The following is a 25,655-nucleotide window of genomic DNA, read 5'->3' as shown; positions in this document are numbered from 1 at the left end:
TTTTAAGTGTTCTATTAGGGACCATAGTCAGGAAAGTATATGGATATGAGTGTCTCTAACAAAGCATATTTTTGGAATAGCCTGTTATAGACTGAAAGGAACTAGCAAATTGACTTCTATCCATCTGGAGACTGAAACTGCACCATCTAAAGATGGATTGCACTTCACATATTTGGACCCTTCTTTCATAATTTATAACAATCTGGGAGAAGTGACAGATTTCCCCTGTTCAGTTGATAAAGCATATTTTCAAGGAATCCAAATAGATAAGAGATTTTATTCAAAGGAAGGATCCCTTTCAAATATCAATTTTGATAGATTTCTCAATGAATTGCAGTCAGCTAGTTGTTAGATTAGGGGCTTCCCTGGTGGCTCAGAGGTTAAAGCGTCTGCCTCCAATGCGGGAGACCTAGGTTCGATCCCTGGGTCGGGAAGATCCCCTGGAGAAGGAAATGGTAACCCACTCCAGTATTCTTGCCTGGAGAATCCCATGGACGGAGAAGCCTGGTAGGCTACAGTCCGTGGGGTCGCATAGAGTTGGACACGACTGAGCGACGGAACGGAACGGAACAGTTGTTAGATTAAGAGCATTTCATTGGTAGGGCAATTTTCTTTCCAAATGTGTTCTCTCTGTCTCTTTTTTCCCCTTACTCTTCCAACAGCTAATAGATCCTCCACTCCCCATGTAACATATATCTGTAGGTAATTTCTTTTTAGAATTTGCACCCCAAGTTGTCAGAATATGTTGAAAACCTACTCTTTGGCATTTTAAGTGCACACATGTATATCCATGTTCAAGTCCCCATTTGTCAGCCATGCATCTGGCAGTGATTCAATTCAGTAAATATTTGTTGAGTGAATTTCTCCTCCAAATATGTTTGCATTGAGGATACCCCCAGATTCTAGACCTCACCGTTTTATCTCCTATGTGTATCGATGTGGTGTACTATAATCTGTTCCTTGCTGCTGCTGCTGCTAAGTCACTTCAGTCGTGTCCGACTCTGTGTGACCCCATAGACAGAAGCCCACCAGGCTCCCCCATCCCTGGGATTCTCCAGGCAAGAGCACTGGAGTGGGTTGCCATTTCCTTCTCCAATGTGTGAAAGTGAAAAGTGAAAGTGAAGTTGCTCAGTCGTGTCCTAGCGACCCCATGGGATGCAGCCTACCAGGCTCCTCCATCCATGGGATTTTCTAGGCAAGAGTACTGGAGTGGCTTGCCATTGCCTTCTCTGAATCTGTTCCTTAGAGAAGCCATAATTCACTGTAGTTAAATCCCCTGGAGACAAACTGGAGCAGTGGAAAGCATGAGATCTGATTCCAATTCCAGTTTTACTAACCTTGCCTGGCTTATTTAACATGAGGTCTCAGGTTTTTGTTTTTGTTTTTTTCTGGAAAAAAAAAAAAGGGGGAATGATCACCATTTTATCTCCCAGAGTGGTTGTGAGGATCAACTAATATTGTGCATTTAAAGCCCAATGGAAGGGGTTCAATAGCTATTAGTTTTCTCCCTTCCTTTGGATGTGTCTGTGCCAGGGTTGTCTGTTTTAACTGATAGCTCTTCATTAAGCTCTAAGTCTTTCTTTATGGGACATAGCTCAGCAGTGACACCTGGTTCACTGGCTTTCTTCCTCAGAAGATTTAACTCCCTGAGAACAGAATCTGGATTTTTCTGGTTTGTCACTGTATCCTCAGTGCCTTGTATAGCAGGTGCTTAATGAATATGTAGTGAATGTATCTTGGCATTACAGAATCACAGAATTCCAGAGCTGCCAAGGATGTTAGTGGTTCCCTCATCTAACCTCTCATTTAAAGTTTGGAAAATTGCAACCTAGAAAAGTAAGGGACTTATCTAAAGCCAGTTACATAGAGTGAGTTAATGCCACCTTTAGAGTACCTTCCACTAAACCACACTTCTTTTTGATGATGATGAGAAAAGTGATGTTAAGAATTGTGCAGGTTTGTGGGACTTCCCTGGCAGTCCAGTGGTTAAGACTCTGCCTTCCAGTGCCCAGGTCACTGGTTGGGGAACTAAGATCCCACATGCCACATGATATGGCCAAAGGAAAAAAAAAAAAAAAGGGTTGTGCTTAAGCTCACACTTCATCTGGGGCTGCAAACTGGCCCACACTGTCTATCTCTGCCTTTCCTAGGCATATCTGGGAGAAAAATCAACTTTGCTCATGGTTATTAGATTTGTGAAGAATCTCATTAAAGTTATCCCATTAGTACCATCTCCTGAATTTCAAAACTGAGTGCTATCAATCATCAAAGGGTCTGAATACCAGTCCCCAGGCATGAGGGTGAGGGAGTGGGGTGAGATGGGATGGAGAAGTTGGGGCAGGCGAGGGAGGAGAACACTTTAAGCCTTGCTCAGGTGAGTGTGTGGCTCAGTTGAGATAGGAAACATTGTCCATCATCCCTCTGTAGTACTAGATTTGACATATGGCAATTATTTGTAATTGAAATATAGTAATTTATAGCTGGTGTATTTCAATTTTTAACAGTTTCTACTTAGTGCAGATAGAAATAGACTGTGAAGCAAACAATGTAATTACTCACTAAAGAAGTCAGCTCTTGTTAGAAGCTGGTTATGTGACATCCAGCTGCATCCCTGACACCTCCCTTGCTTCATTTGAGGGATCTGACAATGGGCCTTGGGAAAGGATGCCCCCTTCATGTAACATATGCAGGTGTTTCCCCTTATGAGTCAGAAGCAGATGCCTGGTTAGGCAGAAAGTGTGACAGCTTGACACACATCTGGCCTCACCTAACAGGAAAACTATGACCTGTAAATTGTACTAATAAAATACCATCACTCCCATTTTGACTGGGCCATGAAACCAACACTTTTGTCCTTCAACACTGAAGGAGGCTAGATCCCACACAGAGGGTTTGTGAGTGGCTCAAAGCTTAGGATTGTAAGTTGAACCTACATGCTGCCTTTGATGTGTTTTATAAGACAAATTTTATGAGGCAAATGACAATGTGATCTAACCCCAAGTGTTCTTATTTGCAGAATGGGAGCAGTATAATTCATTAAGCTAACATTTTACATCTCTATATGTCAAGCACTTAGAAGGCTCAGGAGACAGAATCTTTAGGCCATGACTGAAGTATTTCAGAGTGGTGGTCTATTCAGAGACTCTGATGACAGGGCCGTTTTCAAACAGCTCATAAATAAACAAATATATCAAACACTATCCGCTTATAGAAGGCAAGGCAAATGAGTTATCATCCTGAACATTTAGCTCGTCAATTTGGGGAGCTAATTAAAACAAAACAACAACAGAAAAACTTTTCCAACATCTACACTCACAAAATGTTAACTACAATATCATGAACTGTTCATAAGTTCTATTATTTTTAGAACATGAATGATATTCAAAGTTGGTACAGAATTTCCATTCTTTTCATCTTATTTGGGATTATTTCCCACAATTTTCCTCCCTAACTTCCCTCCTCTAAAATTTTATTTTGTGATTTTGGTAAAATACTATTTAATTTAAATCTTTATTTCATTCCATTGTACATTGATAAATACCATAAATAACCTGCACATTTTATTTTTAGTAAAACTTCTGAAGGGTAGTTTCAGAATCACTTTACAATCTGGTATCATCTGTTTGTAGCTTTTAAATTTTGTCCCCAAATTACTGTTTTGATCCAGAGAGTTATTCTGTTAAAGCATGTTTATAAAAGTGAAGGTAAAGTATACAAAGTGAAAAGAAAATGACTGTAGAGATGACAATTCCTCAAGTGCCATAGATCTGTTCTCTGCACTGCTGTTTTAATGACAGCAAAATAATACACATTTATGAAAGGAAATGGATGAGGAAGGCTGAGAGTGTTTGATTTAAAGTAATTTTGTTATCTGTCATATAAGGGGGGGAAATTGTACTGATTTTAAAGCGATCGTTTAGTTACAGATGTTTCCAGACCCCTTCCCTGATCCAAGGAAACAAAATACCATTCAACAACAAGCCCAGATTTAGAGATGGGGCTTGTTCCAATATAAACATTTCTTAGCTAGACCTTCTCCATGAAAGTGCATAGTCAATTTTTCCGTATACAGTGGGAAAGACAAAGCTTTTAGCTTAAAAGGCATTCTTGCCCGTGGCACAGAGCTCCTGGAGTGAACAGCCTAGGGACGCCATGGTTCACTGAATGCTGATTTGTTCATCAGAAGTATATGACAGGATTATGTCAGAATGCACATGTACCACAAATAGAAAACTCAGCACCATTTTGGCTTTCAGTGTTTGCCAAGGTCGTTGATTCGCTCTGCTTTTTTCTTTGATGTAGCACTGTTTACCCAGGGCCTGGTTTAGTGTGTGTCACAAAGCAGGTATTCAACAAATAAGGAAAGCGTGACCTGTTTTCTTGAGCAACTATTATCCTGAAGGCACTTGGCCAGGCAATTTGGGGAACCAGAAGATGAATTATGGATACTTCTGGCCTCCAGGAGGTTAGTTGGGGCATTTAAGGTATATATGTAACTTCCGTCCGTTCGTTCCGTCGCTCAGTCGTGTCCGACTCTTTGCGACCCCGTGGACTGTAGTCTACCAGGCTTCTCTGTCCATGGGATTCTCCAGGCAAGAATACTGGAGTGGGTTACCATTTCCTTCTCCAGGGGATCTTCCCGACCCAGGGATCGAACCCGGGTCTCCCGCATTGGAGGCAGATGCTTTAACCTCTGAGCCACCAGGGGTATAATATATAGTAGAAAGTGGTAAGAATCATAATATAGGAGAAGTACAGAGAAATGCTGAGAGATTGACGAGGAAGGGAAATTTACTTTTAACCTGGGGGTGGGTAGTGGATCAAGAATGATTCTTCAGAGGAGGTAGCATCTGTGCAGGGTTTTCTTGAAAGATAACACTGAAGCCGAACGGCTGGGAACACAGGATGGTTTTTAATCACTTCCCATAAGGCAGAGAGGCTCTAGCACTCATATTCCTCTCATTGTTTTATTGCTTCAAGTAGACATCCTCCCTACTCCCTTCCTCCCAGCCCACAGTAACCTTCAATAAAAGGCACCAGATGGAATGACTTTTTTTCTACTTTCTGGGATCTTCTTTGGAAGGATTAGTTTAATATTAGCGATTAAACTCATGTGACATCTTCAGCAACCTTCTGGCTTACAGTATACTCACACGGAGATACCACTTTCTGTCCACACCACCTTCTGTTTTCATAGATAACACTGGAGGCATGCCCTAAACCCTGAACTAAGTGTTAGGTATGCCTGGAAGCCTCATTAATTCCTTGTGGTCACCAGGATCCCATAAAGAACTGTTATGTAGCTAGGAGTTAGGAGTTTGGAACTGACAATAATTTCCAAGTCAAAATTTGTGCATAGGGATAATGCCATTCAACTCTAAGAAGAGAATATTTTCATATTATCCTCTTTCATTCTGCTATCTAATGCATTTTATGCAAAAGTGAGATGAGCCAAAGCATGATAATAGAAATACTTGGTTGTATGACCCTCTCAGTAGCTACAAGATTGATTTAATTGATTGAGAATCTATTAAAAATTAAAGCAAGAACCTTGTGCACGTGGTTTTTATTACTCTACTGTTAATAGCCCAGTCACTATTGAAACAGAGCAAAACTCTATCCTCATTTAAAGCTTTGACTGCTATTTCAGTTTTTTCTCCTTTTTAAAAGTTGGTAAATTTCTTAGATGATGTGAGCTAAGTTCCAAGGAAATCCATGCTGACTCATGACTTTGAGGAGAGACCACATTTTCTAGATGAATTTATGTTAACAGATTTAAAAAAGAGAGACTGTAATCAAAGGAAAATCAAAACAGTTTAGATAATCAGAGATGAAGTTACAATGTCTTAAAATCAAAACAAGGGTACAACACTTGTTAGCTTTCAAGACAACTGAATGGGAGAGCAGACAAAGAGATGTTCTGCAGAAAGCAAAGAACAAAACGCTTATTTCCACTGAACATTTTGATATATTGCAGGTCCAGAAACACAGGTCACAGGAAAAATGTGCTTCACCTGCCAAAATAATCACAGATAGTCTTTGAGAGTAGGAAGAGCCCAGCCCTTTAATAAAGTCCAGAGATTTTAAGCACCTTACAAAGAGTAGTATCCTTCCCCCATAAAGATAATTACTCGATCTTACAAAGATATTTATATTTTCTTAAATACAGTGTTACTTTCACCATACTGAGGATCTTCCCCACAACAAAGATCCGGAGGATAACAAGGGATGATGGTGCCCACTATTTTGAAAGTGAACCATTGAGTATGCAGCAGGTTCGAGCTGTTCTGCCTCCCAGAGACCTTCTTATTTTGCTGACTACGTGGAGGCTGCCCTAACCCCCTCAAGCCTTTCTTATTTCTCATTCCCTATTAGACTCAGGACACATCTACGCAGTGCCATTTCTGGGGCAATCCCTGGACTTTGTGTGTGGAGGTGGGGGGTACTTCTCTGGTGGTTCAGTGATAAAGAATCCTCCTGCCAATGCAGGAGATGCAGGTTTAATCCCTGGGTCGGGAAGATCCACTGAAGAAGGAAATGGCTACCCACTCCAGTATTCTTGCCTGGGAAATCCCATGGACAGAGGAGTCTAGCAGGCTGGATTTCAGGGTCAGTCCCTGGATTTTACTAACTATAGTTCTGTTGGGAATTGGTAGACTGTCTTTGAGAAACTTTCTGTTTGAAAAGTAGGGTGATTTGGCTTTGAGATCAGCAGTGAAAAAGCTCCACAGATAAAAATGGAGATGCTGAAACTCAGAACTGTTACAAAGCAGTTTGGGACAGTCACAATGGGGTACAACTGCCAGAGGAGACCACTTTGGTGCCAGCACACATTTAATTTTCTTCATTAATTTCTCAACTTGTAATTGTTTTGCATCATGATAGGGAAGTTTCTTAAAGTCATGTGGAAACCTGAATGATGACTGTGTGCAGCAGGAAAAGCAGACATAATGTGGTCTGGGAATTTTTAAACTTAGTTCTTCAATTGTTTTAAAACAAAAGAGTCATTGTTCGTTTTTGAAGTAGATCTTTTTTCTTTCCTCCTTTTGAGATCCAGGATGTGTTGTTTATTTTTGTATGACCATCAGAAAAATTCTAGCCGGAAATTCTGAAATCTTACTGCACTTGAAAGCTTTCTTTTTAAGTATAGGTGCTGAAAGCATAATTAATCAGTAGCCATATGGGGCCTAAGCAAAAATTCTTGCAATGAAAGAAGCTACGAGTAGTGTGGTTATAAATTAAATTCAAAATTTGGATAAATATACTGATCAAAAGTCAAGAGAATTTCTAATATCTTAGTAGTTAAATTATTTAGGAATAAGGCATCAATGGTGATATGTCACAACAAGAAAGTGAACATGGATACACTCTTGTCTGATCCAACTTGTTTAATATCCCAACACACAGATCACCAGATGTTCCTCACCCCTATTATTTGCCCTGGTTATGGTGCCCATGCTATGATTCAGTATTACAAAAGGACTGCTCTAAAAGTCAGGAAACTTGGGTTGGTTCTGGTTCTGGAAACCTGCTGTGGGACCTTGAGGAAGTGACTTAGCTTCAAGCTCCAGTTTCCTCCTCTTTCAATGATATTTGTGGCACGATGCTTTCTAGGCTCTTTTCCGTCCTAATGATCTAGAATTCTGTAAACCTTCCTGCTGTTTCATATTTGTTCCATGCTATGAAACTTCGAGCAAATTATTTAACATGTCCACATTTTGGGAAGTGAACGTGTTAGTAGCTCAGTCATATCCAACTCTTTGTAACCCATGGACTTCTGTCCATGGGATTTCCCAGGCAAGAATACTGGAGTGGGTAGCCATTCCCTTCTTCAGGGGATCCTCCTGACCCAGGGATAGAACCCCTGCCTGTGGCATTGCAGGCAGATTCTTTTTTGTCTGAGCCACCAGGGGAGCCTAACACTAACATATGTATATAAATTGGACTAATAACAGCTAGCCTGCCTGGTTTGTAAAATGGTTGCAAGGAATAAAGGTGGAAATATATATGAATATATCTTGTAAATCACGGAAGCTTTATAAGTATTAACATTGTTTTTTGATTAAGTTAGTCATTGGAAATTCCATTATTTTTCATTTGTAAATAACATTTGTCCAATATCAGTAGCTTTTTGAAAGCTGTGCTCTTTAAACTTGGGTTGAAATATATAGGGAGCTTTCCAAATTTATCAGAAGATCAGTTCTGTCTCATATTCTGAATATATGTCATGAAGCAAAATAAAATATCTGGCAGCTTGCCTTAATGACACTGTGAAAAGCTAAAGGCGTCACTTTTTTATTCAAATAAAAAAAGATTAAAGTATTTATTTTCTCCCTTTTAGTAGACACAGCATTCATATGGAAGCATTTTGGCCTTTGGAGATGAAGCACTACAGATGGGCGCAATCCTGTGCTGAGGAAGGGGAAAGTAAGACCAAGAGTTATCTTTTCAGGTCAGAGTGCAGGTGAGAAAGGGTGGTTAGATTTTAAGATAAGAGGATGTTAATAATGATAAAATCATTGGTTTAGAAAAATAAGAACCATGCAAACGTCTGACTGTTCCTATGAGGACTGAAAGATACCATCATCTGCTCTGCCCAACACCACCCCCCAAAACTTTCCAAAACTCATTTGCTGTTTTGCTCAGCATTCCCCGGTAATAACTGAGACAAAAGTGGAATTTCCTAGGAAAGGGCCAGAAATATCTTCTGACAGGAACAGGAAGCATAAAAATATCTCTCAGGAGAGCACCAATTGTTTAGAGATTTCTAGCTTGTGTTTGGAGCTGCAGCAGAGGTGCTCAGAGCACCAGAAGCTCTGTGCAATCAGCAGTACACACTGACTCTGAGGCAGGTGTGTGTAACAGTGAGAGACTGCCTAGGAAGCACTGATGTGAATGAGATTGTGCGCAACGTTTTGGAGATCCGTCATGAATATGAGGTCGGAAGCCCCAGTATCATGATTCTCAAACATTGTGGAGCAAAGAATTCCCTTTTTTTCTTTCTAAATGAGGAAAATCTCGTATAGAATTCACCTATGAAACTGATTAAAAAGATACGCTGGTTAAAGGAAGCAGAGCCCCTGCCTCTTGCTGCTCACACTCCCACACCCTGAGTTGTACCTGAGGCAGGGCATTTCCATGAAGCCTCAGTTTGAAAGCTACTGGTTTAGTAGGTCTTGTGTTAAAAGGTCTCTAGAGAGATTTTTTTTTCCTATGATGCATTACAGTTCTACAATTGTACTGCAGTTCAGTTCAGTTCAGTCGCTCAGTCGTGTCCGACTCTTTGCGACCCCATGAATCCCAGCACGCCAGGCCTCCCTGTCTATCACCAACTCCCGGAGTTCACTCAAACTCATGTCCATCGAGTCGGTGATGCCATCCAGCCATCTCATTCTCTGTCGTCCCCGTCTCCTCCCACCCCCAATCCCTCCTAGCATCAGACTCTTTTCCAGTGAATCAACTCGTCGCATGAGGTGGCCAAAGTATTGGAGCTTCAGCTTTAGCATCAGTCCTTCCAATGAACACCCAGGATTGATCTCCTTTAGAATGGACTGGTTGGATCTCCTTGCAGTCCAAGGGACTCTCAAGAGTCTTCTCCAGCACCACAGTTCAAAAGCATCAATTCTTCGGCGATCAGCTTTCTTCACAGTCCAACTTTCACATCCATACATGACCACGGGAAAAATCATAGCCTTGACTAGACGGACCTTGGTTGGCAAAGTAATGTCTCTGCTTTTTAATATGCTATCTAGGTTGGTCATAAATTTCCTTCCAAGGAGTAAGCATCTTTTAATTTCCTGGCTGCAATCAGCAGTGATTTCAGAGCCCCCCAAAATAGTCTGACACTGTTTCCACTACAGTAATACAGTACAATTCTACAGTAGCACTTCTGACTCCTCTGTCATCCTTGCTCTCCAAAACATGGCAAGTCATCTAATAAAATCTCTGCAATGACCCCAGCATCTGTTTTCTCTGTTGCAGACCATAGCCACCATCTAAATCCAGACCCTTCTTACTTTCTCCTGGACAATTACCAATACATGACATAAGTTACTCTGGTTCCAGGCTCCCTGTTGCCTACTGCCTTATCCATCCAATAGCCCCTTTCCAGATCAATATTGATGAATTCTCATTGAGCTTCTTTATGCTTTGAAATCTTCAGTGAATCCTTGTTGTCCAGTCCCACCAATTTGGACTATCTCCCTTTTCAGAAGAACATTGTGTCTTTGATCTTTATTTATCTGATACCCTCAGCTTGAATTCTCCTCAGTCTTAAAGATTCAACTTAAATGTCACCTAATCCATGAAGTCACCTATGAACTTCCCGCTGGAACTGAATATTCCTTTTGCTGCTGCTGCTGCTGCTAAGTCACTTCAGTTGTGTCTGACTCTGTGTGACCCCATAGACGGCACCCACCAGGCTCCCCTGTCCCTGGGATTCTCCAGGCAAGAACACTGGAATGGGTTGCCATTTCCTTCTCCGAATATTCCTTCTAAACCCTCCTAAATAAAAGTTTTGATGACATACCAATTTAGTTGTCGTACACTATTAGTTACTTGTTTTATCTCTTTGACTGTGTTCTATGCACCCTTGTAGCATACAAAGCAACTTGCTGAGGTAGTAGGTACCCTTTGAAAATAAGAAAACAAAAACATTGATGCTGATCAATCAAGTGTCTCTGGACACCTAAGGAATACAAAGTGGCAATATAGGACTGAATATACTGTTCTTCATACTTCAAAATATCTAATAAAATTAATTGTGACATGCTCATAGAAACATACAACTGAACTGAAATGCTAAATTTTTGTGTTGTTTTTGCTTTTGGCTGAAGTTAATACAGAGTGATAACACATTGTTTTATCAGAAGCTCTCTTTTGCTGTTATAAATTACTTTGCCTCATTAAAAACTGAGATACTGCTTAACATACTTCCCTTGGTAGGTGTTACTGACTCAATTATGTGTACTGCTCCCTGCCCTACCCCCATCCAATCCATATGTTAAAGTTCTATGCATGATATCAGTGTATTTGGATGTAGTGCATATAAAGAGGTAATAAAGGTTGAGTGAGATCATAAGGGTAAATCCTTAATCTGATAGAACTGGTGTTTTTATAAAGCACGATGATCTCTCTCTCTTTCTCTCTCTCTCCCGTGCACAGAATAGAGGCCATGTGAGGATTCAGAGAGAGGATGGTCATTTACAAGTCAGGCAGAGAGCTCTCAGCAGAAACCAATCCTGACAACTTGACTCCAGACTGCTGGGCTCCATAAAGGTGAGAAAATAAATTTCTATTGTTTAAATCTCCCAGTCTGTGCTATAATATGGCAGCCCAAGCAAACTACTAAAGTAAGTCAAACAGTTTAAAACCAGAGACTAGAGGAACAGGAGAAGCAGTAGAGATTCTTGGGCATGACAATCTGGGGAAGCAGTGCTGTAACACCTTCCTTTCTCCAAGGTTAACAACAGACTCCACAAGTGACTGCTAGCAGAGCTGACCTCCTAGTTCAGGAGGGCAGAGGCTACCTGGGTTTGTTGCAGATGGAATCATTGATGCCTTGCCTGGTTCCTCTCAGCTCTTAGCCACTTTGAGCTGAGTGAGTAATTCACTTATTTCAGACATGTTATTTTATTAATATATAGTGCTTGAAAATTTCTAGGGAAGAAGTTAACAGCCTATATGTCTTTTAGGTCTGACTTGAAACCTGCAGTTTCTAAGCTCCCTTTCTTTCCATATTGTCATTTATAGAGAAAAAATTTAAAGATAAATAGTTTCCAAGCCTTCACTCAGTTTTCTTATAGTGGACATACTTTGTCTAATCATTTCCCCTGAGTCTGCCTTTACTACAGTTCAAGTTCTTTCTTTAGCTTTCTATCAAGTTCTTTTAAGTTATAGGTTCCTAATGTAAACTCAGGATTCCACTGAAGCGAGTAATGTTTAGCTTAGGTGGAGATAAATAAATACATACACATTCAGATATTATGTCAATCTTTAAGGCTCTTCTGCCCAAGGAAGAACCTCCCATTGTTACTGAGATGATAGAGTGAGTTTACTCTGGAACTTGAAAAACAAGTCAAAGTATAAACATACCACTAATTTAATGTTCTTTAAATAAACTCATCAGCTACTAAGACCACTCTGGCATTCCTCGATGATACGGGGGACCCTTATTAGCTGAGCAACTGTAAGACACTCTGAGATTTAGAAACAGATGTTAGAGGATATTTACAAGACAGAGATTAAGAGCTTGGAGCCAGATTTCCTGAGTTGTGACCTTGAGTGAGTTACTCAAGTTTTTATTCAACTTCTATATGACTCAGTTTCCTCATCTGTAGACTAGTGCTAATAGTAGTGCCTTCCTCATTATGAGCAAAAATAATAATAACGCCTAGGACAATGCCTAGGACACAGTAAGTGCTAAGCAGATGCTTAGGCATTAAAAGAATGACAGCTGTCCTGTAAGGTTGTTATAAAATAACAAGGGGCCCTCTCAGGGCTGAGGCTGCGTCAGGGAGACCTGGAATCATCCAGGAGGATGGGGACTACTCCACGGAAGCAGGAAGAGACAGAGACTCTGTCTCAAGAGCACTTTCCTGCAAACCTCAGCCCCCTCTAGAAAAGTACTAGCTTAAGGACTATTTAAAATTGCCTTGGTAATTTTCATTTTGGGGAGCTAGAAGGCAATGGCAAGCCACTCCAGTACTCTTGCCTGGAAAATCCCATGGATGGAGGAGCCTGGTAGGCTGCAGTCCGTGGGGTCGCTAAGGGTCAGACACGACTGAGCGACTTCACTTTCACTTTTCACTTTCACACATTGGAGAAGGAAATGGCAACCCACTCCAGTGTTCTTGCCTGGAGAAACCCAGGGACGGGGGAGCCTGGTGGGCTTCCGTCTATGGGGTCACACAGAGTTGGACACGACTGAAGTGACTTAGCAGCAGCAGCAGCTTTTCCAAATCTCTTGTCAGTATATTTCTAGTTTATATTAGAGAGCATACTCCTCCCTCTCCAAAGTCACATCATCCTCCCTATAGAAAGCCTCCCTTATTAGCAAGAGAAACATTATAATCCCACCGTTTCCTAAGAGTCTGGCAACACCCTGTTTTCAAGAAGATTCCATGAGTAAATTCTCCCCATCTCCACTCCCTTCCTGTGAAGGACACAGAGTCTCCAGTGGTCCTGTTTCTAGGCCGTGTGTGCTGGGAGTAGGAGAAACCTTCCCTATCATTTCATGCCTTTCTTGAAATCCCCATCATGAACACCTACTGTGTGCTCACCAGGCTCTCAGGAAGCGATGTTAACTTCTCAGCTCCTCCAGATGTCTCGAACTCGAAGCAGCAGTTTTCTTTGAAGCTTGAATTTTATTCTAAAGTGCATCTTTCCAGGTCAGGCACTAGTACTGGGGTGAACCTGTGAGCTCTCTCACTAGCCTCTTGCAGCCATGATTTAGTTTTATATTTTAGGCCTCTTTTGTAATTACATCAAAAACACTTCCTTTTCTGGATTCTCAATTTCCTGAAGTCCATTAAAGTCTAAGCCCAGCTGCATTTTTGAGGCTAGCTGTTCTCATACTTTAATGTGCCTGTGAACAACCTGGGCATCTGGTAGAAAATGCAGATTCTGATTCTGGAGTGGGACCTGGGAGTCTGCATGCCCAACACCGGCCTATGTGCTGCTGGCGCTGCTGTCCTTGGGCCACGCTTGGTGTCTCCATGACTCCTCCTGCCCATAGTCATTCACGCTCCTGAGCAATTCTGATACACTGACAATTCTGACTTCCAGAAAGGTCCTTTCAAAAAATATTTGCTTCCAAATGTTGAGTTCTGATTTCTGCCCAGGCTAGAAAAGGCTATTGAATTAAGCTTCCTCTTTACCTTATCATAGAGGCTCAGTTGGCAGCAATGATACTGTGTCTGTTATAATACAGTGATTTCAGTTGATGTTTATGATGAATCAGTAATCTCTCACTGGCTCTTCCTTCCTTTTGCAGAGTGAAAAGACAGTCTCCTCTCTGGACCCTCTGTCACAGGTCACTTAAGTGTTAGAAGACACATGGACACGAGTCCTCATGTCCCTCATCTTGTCTATTGCTATACTTCCTGTTTTTCCATTTGGAGCTTAATGCTTAGAGTCACCCTGAGGGGTCTGGAGGGGGCAGACAGCAGTATCCAGGAACCCCGATGTGGGAGACTGTAAATGTTCATTGGATACACTTAGGTCTCTGTCCTGGATACTGGCTGGGAACCTCCTGGGTGAGTCACCTTGGAAAGGCTCATGTCCATGGCTGGGCCAGTGCTCTGTTCTTCATTCCATTCTCAGCCCTGCCCCTGGGGTTCTGAGGAAGCAGGAACAGGACTCTGTTAAACCATTCCCATCCACCCTCTTCACCAGATCAGGACCACGTGTTTCCCTCAGGCTCAGATACTAAATCTCTGGGTTCTAACTAGGACAGCAGCTGGACTCTGAGTGACTCTATTCCTTAAGTTGGCTTCTCTTTAACAGTTTATAATTTGATCTATTAGACAATTATAGAACTTTGTTGGTTGCATTAACCTTGACTTTGTTTTATTCTTTTCAAGTCATCCCAGGAGATGAAGGGACTTGTTCAGGTTCCTTTAACTGAGAAGGGTGATATGATTGTTAGCGGCATGGCCAAGAACCAGAATAGTTAGTTCCAGACTCACAGTTCAGTGCCTTTTCCCACTCCACTCAATTCTGGGAGACTTTCCTATTGATAATTCAACTTAAGTGAAGTGATAGTATATTGCATGCATGCCTGCTTAGTCATGTCTGACTCTTTGCAACCCTATGGACTGTAGCCCGTTAGGCTCTTCTGTCCATGGGATTCTTCAGGCAAAAATACTGGAGTGGGTTGCCATTTCCTCCTCCAGGGCTAGTATATTAGAAGTAAACAGTTTTTTCTTAAAGATCTATCTATCTATCATCTATGTATATATATATTATTGTTGTTGTTTAGTCACTAAATCATGTCTGACTCTTTTGTGACCCCATGGACCTTTCCCAGACAAGAATATTGGCGTGGATTGCCATTTCCTTCTCCAGGGGCTTCCTGACCCAGAGATCAAACCTGTGTCTCCTGCATTGGCAGGCAGATTCTTTACCACCAGGGCTTAGTGGTAAAGAATCCACCTGCAATGCGGGAGACCTGAGTTCCATCCCTGGGTCGGGAAGATCCCCTGGAGGAGGGCATGGCAACCCACTCCTGTATTCTTGACTAGAAAATGCCCATAGAGGAACTTGGCAGGCTATAGTCTATGGGGTTCAAAGAGTCAGACATGACTGAGCGACTAAGCACAGCACATACATATAAAACACTTAATGATTCCCGGTTCTAAAGCTAAGGATGATTAAGTCCCTTGAAACAATTTGAAAGAAAATAAGGCTGGAAGTCAGAAGACATGGTTCCTGGCACTGCTGCTTGTGAGCTTTGTGTCCTTGAGTGAAGCACCTCAACCCCTCTAAGACTCAACTTCCTTACCTATGAAATGAGAGGGTTTGAATCCCTAAACTCCCCTTCCAGATCTAATATCCTGTGACCCCTCTGATTTTACGATTCTCACTGCAAGATCCAATAGAGTTACACATCCAGTGATAACCACCCACTGGCTGGCATTCAAACAGTTCTCCTCTATGCTGAATTCTGTGCTGCAGCAGAGGCTTGAGGGCTTGTCTCTAGTTTAAGTCGCATTTCAAGGTTTCTGCTGGCATTAATCACAACAGACAATAATTCCAAGGGAACAATACAGAATGAAGCAATCATTCATGCACCACAAAGAAACACTGGCCGATCTCCAGGCATTCAGACTCAGTTCAGCCTCCAAATAACAGGCTCTTAGCACCTCACCTGTGACCTGGGGACTGACAGAATCACAGATGGCAGAACTGCTCTGCTGTTCCCAGGACTAATAGCATACCGATAGGAAGAGAGGTTACACTTAGGGCACACTTAGCTTGTCAAATTATAGCACTGTTTATCAAAGGGTAGCATACACACTGTGACTGTGAACCCTGAAAGGCACTATAAAATAATTCTGCTATGGATAAAGAAGCCAGCCGTGATTTTAAACCCTGATTTTGCTCTGGCTCTTGTTGTAATTGTAGATGGTTCTACAGCCCTGGCATCCCACAATACAAGGCTTTGCTAGACATTTGTCTTGCCTTCTGCTGGTGTCTATATAAGGCATTCCGTTGGTCCCACATTTGGCTTTTTAGAGCTGCTCAGTGCAGGGTGCCATGCTGTAGTTCACTTTGTAAATAGACAACAGTATAGCATGTAACAGTCATGTCCACGGTGAATTTAAGTGAAGACATCTTTGATCTCTAGACATCCCGATTTCCTTTAAAGCAGCCATGCCACTCCATGTAATAGAGGGCATAATTTCAAAATAAATATTAATATACAGAGTCTGCACTGTGCTCGAGAGTCCTGTTAGCCGTAGAATGCAGCATGGATCACTGCTCTCGTCTCCAAGAGACTTGGGCTAATGCAGCTTTTAATGTTATGGGATTTCTCCAACTCATTGGTTCCCATGGAGTCATAAACGTTGATACTTGACTCCATTTAGGTAAACACTGGAATCTCTAGCTTCCAACAAAACACAACACACAAACTAAGAAATTCCTGGAAGTGAAAGGAGGGCCATATTGCATGTTACTCAAAGTATAGGTCACGCCTCTCTTGTTTTTTTTTTTTTTTTTAAAGAGAATTTGTTTCTTCGTGCATTTTTTTCCCTTTATATACTGGATTTGGGCTTTAATATGGACATTTTCCCACTACCATTCATCTTCGGAATGCTGTTTTCCCTAAGTTTCTCAGGATAAAAAGACTCAGATTCAGAGCTGAACTGCTGGCAGCTGAATTTCATTAAGACTTTGATGGGAAACTTAAGTTGGAATTACAAACATCTGTGGTTAAACTTCCCTTTAGTAAACCATTTCCCAGAATTTAACTTTACCACACTAGGAGCAAAAAGAAAAACAGCTGAAAAAAGAATGCTGCTTTTTGGCAAATGCTGGAGTAGATACTTAAATATTCTTCTATGTGATGACTATATCTCAGTCAAGTAGCAGATTACTTGCTTTAGAAAACACATAAGTAATTGTTTGGAAATGCTAAGTTTTGGAATTCAGAGCATGTGCTGATGATCTGATTTTAATGGTTTCTAATCAATCAAATGTCTCAGAATTATGTCTAGCCATCATTATATCATTACTTTGAGCAAGGAAAAACTCCATTCCTAAAGGAGAGGAGTATTTTTGCATTATATGTTTAAGGAAATTATAACAATTCAGATTTGAGAATTTAATTGTGAGTGGGGGAAAGAAAGTTATAGTCCTTGTCATATCAAATTTTTTCTTTTTTGTTTAACTTTTTTGCATTTTTTTCTTTTTGTTTAACTTTTTCGAGATTTTTAAAAACTCGTTCGTTTTTCTTAACTACTTAGATTCCTGGGGAAAGGTTATGTTTGAAGAACCATTAGGGATACAATGATTATAATAATTAAGCTAATTTCCTTCTCCAATGTTAAATAATCAACAAATTTGTAAGCAAAAGTTTAGAGTAATCAAATTTATAGAATAAATAAAAATTTAGATGAAAATAAGCAAATACTACAAACCGAAATTTGCAGGTAGGTTAAAAACAGATAGTGGAAGAAAGAGGGTGCGGAGGGAAGGAGAGAAGAGAGAATGAGGGCAGATTTTGAGTTAGGCAGCTTATATACATATTTCACTTAAATTTCACAAATAAGGCAAATACATTGTACTCATTTTAAACCAAACAAACCAAGCCTCTGAGCTAATCTGCCTAAAATCAAACAGCTAGAAAGTAGGGGAGCTAGATTCCTAACACATCTGTCTGGCCAGAGGCGCACATCACGCCTTTGATGAAAGGTGAATTTCAAATGTAAAGCGGAGGACTGCAAATAAACAGTCTTCAGGCTGAACTGGACCATCATATGTGCTTCCCTCAGGGCATTAAAAACGTTGAGTCAGCAGTTTCCCTGAAGAATCGAGATTCTATCTCCTCGTTAAGCACAGAGGTGGGTGCCTCCAGAAGAGGCAGCCTTCCTCTGCTGTTTCTTGGACCCCATCACTCATAGGACGTGTTCCTTTCACTGCCCAGTTGTTTTTTGCTTGGCCTCTATAAAAATCTGAGCTTCCAAACTTTCTCTGTTCCATCGGATCAGCAATTCTGTTTCTAGGTATATACCCAAAAGAACTGAAAGAAGAAACTCAAATGGATAATTGTAGACAAATGTTCATAGCAACCAAAAGGCAGAAACAACTCAATGTCCACCAACAGGTAAATGGATAAACAAAATGCGATATATACATAGAATAGAATATCATTCAGCCTTAAAAAGGAATGAGATTTGGACACATGCTACAAAACGGATGAAGCTTGAACACGTTATAGTGAGTGCAGTAAGGCAGATAAGAAAAGACAAGTAGATTCCACTTAAATGAGATACCTAGAGTAGAATGGTGGCTGCCAGGGCCTGGGGAAAAGGCTAATGGGAATTACTGTTTAACGTATGCAGTATTGAGTTTCAGTTGGGAAGATGAAAAAGCTTTGGAGATGGATGGTGGTGATGGTGATGGATGGCAATGGAGGATGATGAATGGTGAACTTACCTAATGTCATTTAAAAAAGGTTAAAATAGTAAATTTTGTGTATATTTTACCACAATTAAAGTTTTTTCTTCGGGTTAAATCTGAGAACTCTAGAATCACAGCAAATGGAATTCTCTATTTTTCAGCAATCTTATAATAAATTCTGTAATACAGTCCGTGTAATTTATGCTACTCATCTAGCAGGTCAGGTACTAGTCGCTCAGTTGTGTCCGACTCTTTGCGACCCCATGGACTGTAGCCTGCCAGGCTCCTCTGTCCATGGAATTCTCTAGGCAAGAATACTGGAGTGGGTTGCCATTTCCTTCTCCAGGGGATCTTTCCGACCCAGGGATTGAACCCAGGTCTCCTGTATTGCAAGCAGATTCTTTACCATCTGAGAGCCACCAGGGAAGCTCTGCATAAATGGTCTTTGAATGGTATTTTATATATCTTCATTTTATTCCCAAACTTTGATGAAAATTATTTCCACATATAGCTCTATTTACCTAGTCACATTTTCCTAGATACTCTTGCAAGTTGAATTACTTTCATAAACTCCTTCCTAGCTGTGCCACTTACCAGGCAGAATGCCTGGGCAAATGCTCTGTGCCTCAGTTTCCATGTTTGTAAAATGAGATGATAACTATGCCAGTCTATTGAACTGTTATGAAGGTTAAAGGAAATAACTCATGGCAAGTGCTTAGACCAGTGTCCAACACATGGTAAATACTCAATGAATGTCATGAGTATATAGGCCATGGCATTACCATTATTATTGTTGTTGTTGTTATATTCCAGTCCTTCTAAAATGTTTCCTACGAGCCTTCTTCAGTGTTTGATGAGTGGCTGTGCTCTGTCTCCTACCCCAGGAGTAGTACTTTTTCTATATTACCCCCATGGCATTAGTGATAGTCATTCTTGCTGCTGCTGCTAAGTCACTTCAGTCGTGTCCGACTCTGTGTGACCCCACAGACGGAAGCCCACCAGGCTCCACCGTCCCTGGGATTCTCCAGGCAAGAACACTGGAGTGGGTTGCCATTTCCTTCTCCAATGTGTGAAAGTGAAAAGTGAAAGTGAAGTCGCTCAGTCGTGTCAGACTAGTAGCGACCCCATGGACTGCAGCCCACCAGGCTCCTCTGTCCATGCGATTTTCTAGGCAAGAGTACTGGAGTGGCTTGCCATTGCCTTCTCCAGATAGTCATTCTTACAGAACATTAATTCATTCTGCTTTATATAGTGGCTATGTATATCTCTTTCTATCTTAGATTGCTTACTCCTTGAGGGTTGGAATGTGACTGCTTTTTTTGTGTCCCTCCTGGCCCTTGCTTTATTGCTGTTTACATGGCAGAACTCGAAACCTCCTCTTTGGAGGATACTGAATGAAATAGGCTTCCTAGGTGGCACAGTGGTAGTGAATCTGCCTGCCAAAGGCAGGAGATGCAAGAGACACAGGTTTGATCCCTGGGTTGGAAAGATCCTCTGGAGTAGGAAACAGCAACCCATTCCAGTATTCTTGCCTGGGAAATTCCATGGGCAGAGGAGCCTGGTGGGCTACAGTCCATGGGGTCACAGACAGCTGGACGGGGTCAGACCGACATAGCACACACACACAAGTGCATGAAAGAATGACTGTGTGCCAGGGTGGACGTGAGGGTGTCAAATCACCAGCCACACTGTTGAAGAGCAGTACAGAATGATGGCCCAGACCAGTGACTGGGAGTCTCAGTGTGATTCTACAGAGCCTCTTTCAAAGTCTGGGAGCAAGATAAGGAAAAGGAAAGCAGATAGTGAAAGAGATCTAAGCTGTCTTTTAATAAACATACTGTGGTCCTTTAGTGGCCAGGTACCTAACAATGTGTTGGAATACGGGATCACAAATAGACCATGAAGGGAGTCTAGAAGAAAAGTCCATCAGAATGAGTCTACTTCATAGCGCTTGTTTTTTAGCAAACAGGTTTGTCTCTTACAAGGTATACTTGTACATGCAGTTCATGGGGCACAAATTTTCTTGGAGGGAAGCTAAGAGCAGCAGCAGCAAAACCCAGGCAGGTTATTAGGAGATAAACTCCTGTTTTCCCCTCTCAGAGAAGTTTGCTCAATATTGTCAATTATTTCCCTTATTTTCTCAATAACCTACCAAAAGCAGTGACAGTGCTGTGGCCCTCCACCGCTTCACACTTTGCCCCTCCAGCAGAGTCCCCATTCTCCTTCTGATTCTCTGGGTGGCTTCTTTCCAGCCACAAAGAATATAGACAAATGGCGATATTACGTATAACAGCACCATGAAGTCTTGAGAAATATGCCCAACAAATGGTTTCTTTTGGAGAAGGAAATGGTAACCCACTCCAGTATTCTTGCCTGGAGAATCCCATGGACGGAGAAGCCTGGTAGGCTACAGTCCACGTGGTCGCAGAGTCGGACACGACTGAGCGAGGGAACGGAACGGAATGGTTTCTTTTAATCAACCTCTAACCTAGTGTTTGTGATCTTGTTTAACTCCTGCTTCTTGCTGATGGACAAGAATGTCACTGTTTCCAAGGACACTCTTATACCCTTCTCTGGGGATGTGACTCTCTCCGTCCCTGCATCCCTGCCCGTTCTTCTGTGTCTCCATATTGGCCACAGAGATTTGTGCCTAGTTTCAATTGTGCCTATTATTCACTTGAATAATAAAATTAAGACTTTATTTTCTTAAATGTGGAATATTAGGGTACTAAATCTACTTTATGACACTACCTAGTTTCCCCTTTCCCCACCCCTACCTACTGAAAATCATTGTTCTCACCATACACTCAGGAATAATGGACTCAGTAAATTATCTGCTTATATAAAAAAAACAAAGCTAGTGTTTTCCTCACCTAGATAGTGAGGAAATCCTGCCAACTAGCACAGAGTTACCCACGGGTGCTCCTCTTTTCACATTCTCTGCATCCTGGGAGAAGCCTGTGCTTATTTTAGAAGCTAGGGAGGGGCCTTCCTTCTTGGTCAGCCAGTGAATCCTATCCTTTTCCTCAATGCACATTTAGTGCATCTGTTCTCCAACTCACGCTGTGCACCAGTGTGCCTTCCTCTGTGCTGAGGGTGGAGGGCTCAGGGGTGGAGAGGATGTCAGTCCTGCTATGGAGGAGCCTGGGGGAGCCTTAGAAGGACCACCAGCCTAGCACCTCCCACCGCTCCATGCTTGCCTTAATATTTTTCTTCCTTCCCTTTGAAGGCGAATTGAGGAATAACCATTCATATATATGTATGTATGTATCCTATTCAAATAAAATGAATGTATTTTTAGAATATCCTTCCATCCACTTCTCAAACCTCCCATGAATTATGTTCTGTATGAACCCATGTCTCTTTCTATAGATGAAAATACAGCCTCCTGAACCAATTCATCAGAGTGGTTGTACCATGTTATTAAATCTCCAGAATGTATTTGATTTCAGGTCTCCTTCCTGGCTATAAAGAGCATGGGAAACCCGACTGGTGGGGCATTGGGATCGCTGTGGGACCGCAGGCTGACTGGAGGCATTATGTGAAACTATGCAGTGGGAATGTAATTATCCCAATCCCACCCTTTCTACATCATATACTTTGAATGACTAATAGCTTCTTTCTGTTTCCCTAAACCAAAAACCTCAATGAGCATTCTGGACCTATTAGTCTCTGACAGTATTACAAATTTAACTCACTACAGGACATTCTTTTTGATTGAAAAAATACAGACAAGCAATATTAAGTAAAATAGCATAAAAATAAACTTCTGAGAAATATTCCCAAATAAGGGTCTCTTTAAGTCCAATAATCCATGTATTCTTCATAATAATATTAAAGACAACACTTAGGATGTATAAAGCATTTACACTGTCAGTCACTGTGTTAAGCCCTCTGTATTTTATCTAACTTCACCACAGTTAGCATATGAAGTATGATGTAGACATCAGTAACTTCTCTAAGCCTCAGTTTCTTTATCTGCAAGTTGGGCATCTGTAGTTTGCCCAAGGTAAGGAGCACATAAGCTAAAATTTGAGCTTGGGACCATCAGACTGCAAAGCCTGCAATCTAAAACTCTGATGTGCTGACTTCATATTATTTCACTGGGTATGTGAGTGCATAAGAAATTGTTTGGGATTTCAGCAATAAATTTAAGGTTCCCTAAAAATAAAATAATTATTTTCTTACTTTTTGTGAGAGGAGAATTACAAAAAGTTATGTGCGCCTGTCTTTTTTGAATTAGCAGATAAAAATACAGAATGCCCAGATAAACTGAATTTCAGATCAACAATGAAAAATCTTTTTAGCATAAATACATCTCATGAAATATTTGAGACATAACTAAAAATCTATTTGTTGTTTTTCTGAAATTCAAATTTAATTTGGTGTCCTGTATTCTATCTGGCATTCCTACTCTTCAGTCAAGCGTTTCATCCTGGAACTTTCCACACTCAAAGCAACAGGTGGAGATAATGCTTCCTGAGGGGTTGATTCCAAGCCTGTAGAGAAGTGAAGCCTTCCCACTGTGTGGAGTGTCTCCTGTCTGGCTTCTCTCCGCATCTGAGTACAAAGTTGACTAGAAGGCATGCCCCTCTTTCTCATGGGGATTACATTTCACACCACAATAGGGGTTGGTATGCTCTGGCTCTACCCATCCTCCCCTCATTTTAGGGTGTGGGTGGAACTCACTCCTGGAGGAGGACCATCTTCACGCAGCATATCTTATCAGTAGTAATTAATAAAGCCACAGTTATACTAACAATTAGTAGGACTAATGGCAATAATCCAGACTTCAGTGCTGTTAGAAGCGGTATCAATCCACATAATAGCTTTGGTTCTACAGTTGCTGTAACCATAGCTATAGGGTGTGTGTATGTGTGTCTTCTTAGGTCAACTGCTCTTTTTTTTCCCATGAACTTAGGTGACTTCATTTTCCTCCTACTTAACATCCCCCACGCAGTGGACATGCTATTGTCTGTCTTGGCTCAAGTGGCTCTTAAATCACTTAGCCTGGATCCATCTTCCTTTACCCAATTTCTACACTTTGGTTATGTTTTCAATGTAAATGCTATTGCAAGGAATTCAAACAACAGCTCTTTGAATATCATCAATAGCATATATTAATCATTTTTACATTTGGTTTGTGGCTTGACTTTCATCATGACCTCTTGTTTCTGGAATATAATGGCTCCTGTCTATTTAAGGTATTTGCTCTGCAGTTTCCTAACAGCTTCTTTAGTGCCCTCACCCACCCCTCACCCTCCCCTGTTGCAGAGGACCTTCTGATTAATTTGTGACCAAAAGATTGGCTCCACACTGTTGTTCCCACTGTCCTAATATCGCGGAGAGGAGGAGCAGGAAGCCAGTGACAGAGCACACACATTATGTGGTGTGACTTGACAAAAATGACTCTGCTGGGACACACAAATGGCAGAAAGTCACAGAAGTGCCACTGTGGCCCTAGGTCAGAGTCTAGCCTACTGACTCCGAGTATTCAGGATACATGCCCTTTTGCCAGCTCGAACAAGGACCTGTTCCAAAGTCTCCGCTCTCAACTCACAAAGTCCAAATCTAAAGTACAAAGTAAGACTCTTTATTTCAAGTTTCTGCACTGACCTAGTCCAGGTGAAACTCTCAAGGGGGGTGGAAAAGGGAAGGCGGGGGAGGGGAACACGAGGGTGGCGCACGCAGCACGGGCGCAGGTGCCCCAGTGGGGTGACAACGGCAGGGGCACTGTACCTTGGCGGCAGGCGGCAGGCTCCCGGGAGCCACGCGGGGCTCGCTGGTCTCAGGCGGGTCTAGTCGGCCGATCGCTGAGCTCCCTTCAATGTCAAAAGGGAAGGCGCTGCCGTCCCCAGACGCGGCGCGGGAGCAGGCGGCGCCCCAGAGGAGCCACAGGGGCAGGACTGCGCACCAGGCTGAGCTCAAAGCCATCTCTCCGCTGACATCCGACAGGACTCGTCCAGGGGCTCGGGCCACTGTTAGTCCTTGCCAGTCCCCGCTGTGATGCGGTGGTGCCTCGCTTATGGCACCTTCTCTGCGTCTGCGGTATCCAGATGTGGGAACTCAGGGCAGCCCCGAGAGCAACTTAGTAGAAGAAGGGAGAGTGAGAGAGTAAGCTAGAGCCTGCCTCCCTCCCTGCCTCCCTCTCTTCTTTCTCTCTCCCCTCTGTTTCCCCCTCTCACTTTCTCTCTCTCTCTCCAGAGACAGTGGCTAAAGAATGTACAGATGGATGAAGCTTAAAGCTCAGCATCAAGCGGCGGATGGGGTTGGGACGAGCCCCGGGAGCGCAGGCCACCTCCTGTCCCCGGCCGGCGGTCGGGTGGGGACTAAGGGTTGCGCTGCCCTGGCTTCCTTCCCACACCCCTTCTTACCACTCCCTTTTTACCTTCTCTTCCAGGACCTCCCCCTCCAAGCTGGTCTTTCAGGCACTCTGGCTGGGCCTTTCCTGGCGTCCTCCCCTCCCCTCTCAGTTTGGAGCCCCTCCAAGTGCCCCAGATGAATATTCAGCTTTTGTAATTGCTTCCTCACTTCTCTTTATTTATTTAGCTAAGGTGCCGGATGTCTTATCTATATTTATGCAGATCTTTTATGTGGCCCCGCTGGTTTGTAGGAAAGTGAGTGGGAAAGGGATTGGGGCTGGAGCCAGAGGTGGATGCTCCCAGATGGCAGGGGAGAGGGCACCCGCTTCCTTGGGCAGCTTTCTCCTTTTCTAGAGATAGGCTGCTGTGGTCTTCATGCTCATACCTTCCCTGGAGACTAGTTGGCCACCCTCTTCCTCACCCAGAGGGCTTGGGAAAAGAATATCTTTCACTCCAGCGCTGGAAAATGACTTCATTACCCAAATGCATGAACTTTTATTTACAAAGAACATCTTGTTTTCCTCCTAAAGCGGTGCTTTGTAAGGGGCCTGAAACAAGGCTTGCAGTGTATGAGCCTGTCAAATATACTGCCTACAGCCGGACCTCTTCCTCCTGGCCTGTAACCTCATGCCCACTGCATCTGTCTGTCTAACCTTTCCAAGACTTTGG

At 42.2% G+C, this 25,655-nt stretch overlaps 1 protein-coding gene across 3 annotated transcripts in view; it reads right to left on the bottom strand.

Moving 5' to 3' along the window:
* The window catches only part of LAMA4 (laminin subunit alpha 4), a 141,670-nt gene extending 116,592 nt beyond the window's left edge, over positions 1-25,078 (bottom strand). Inside the window, exons 1-2 of one of the 3 annotated variants that reach the window (XM_055432776.2) lie at positions 25,013-25,078; positions 24,364-24,711 (exon numbers count right to left, since the gene is read on the bottom strand). In XM_055432776.2, the coding sequence (XP_055288751.2) occupies positions 24,364-24,558 (195 nt within the window). In that variant the 5' untranslated portion in view covers positions 24,559-24,711; positions 25,013-25,078. Of the gene's footprint in view, positions 1-24,363; positions 24,981-25,012 lie in introns of those variants that run through there. The other 2 variants (XM_055432775.2, XM_055432777.2) reach the window with 2 other exon arrangements.
* Positions 25,079-25,655: the final 577 nt, after the last annotated feature.

Source organism: Moschus berezovskii, chromosome 10 (genome assembly GCF_049115385.1).
Source record: "Moschus berezovskii isolate FMDL1 chromosome 10, NW_MosBer_1.0, whole genome shotgun sequence".
Classification (NCBI taxonomy): domain Eukaryota; kingdom Metazoa; phylum Chordata; class Mammalia; order Artiodactyla; family Moschidae; genus Moschus; species Moschus berezovskii.
The sequence above is the reverse complement of the archived record's forward strand: the minus strand, read 5'-3'. Positions and strand labels throughout refer to the sequence as shown.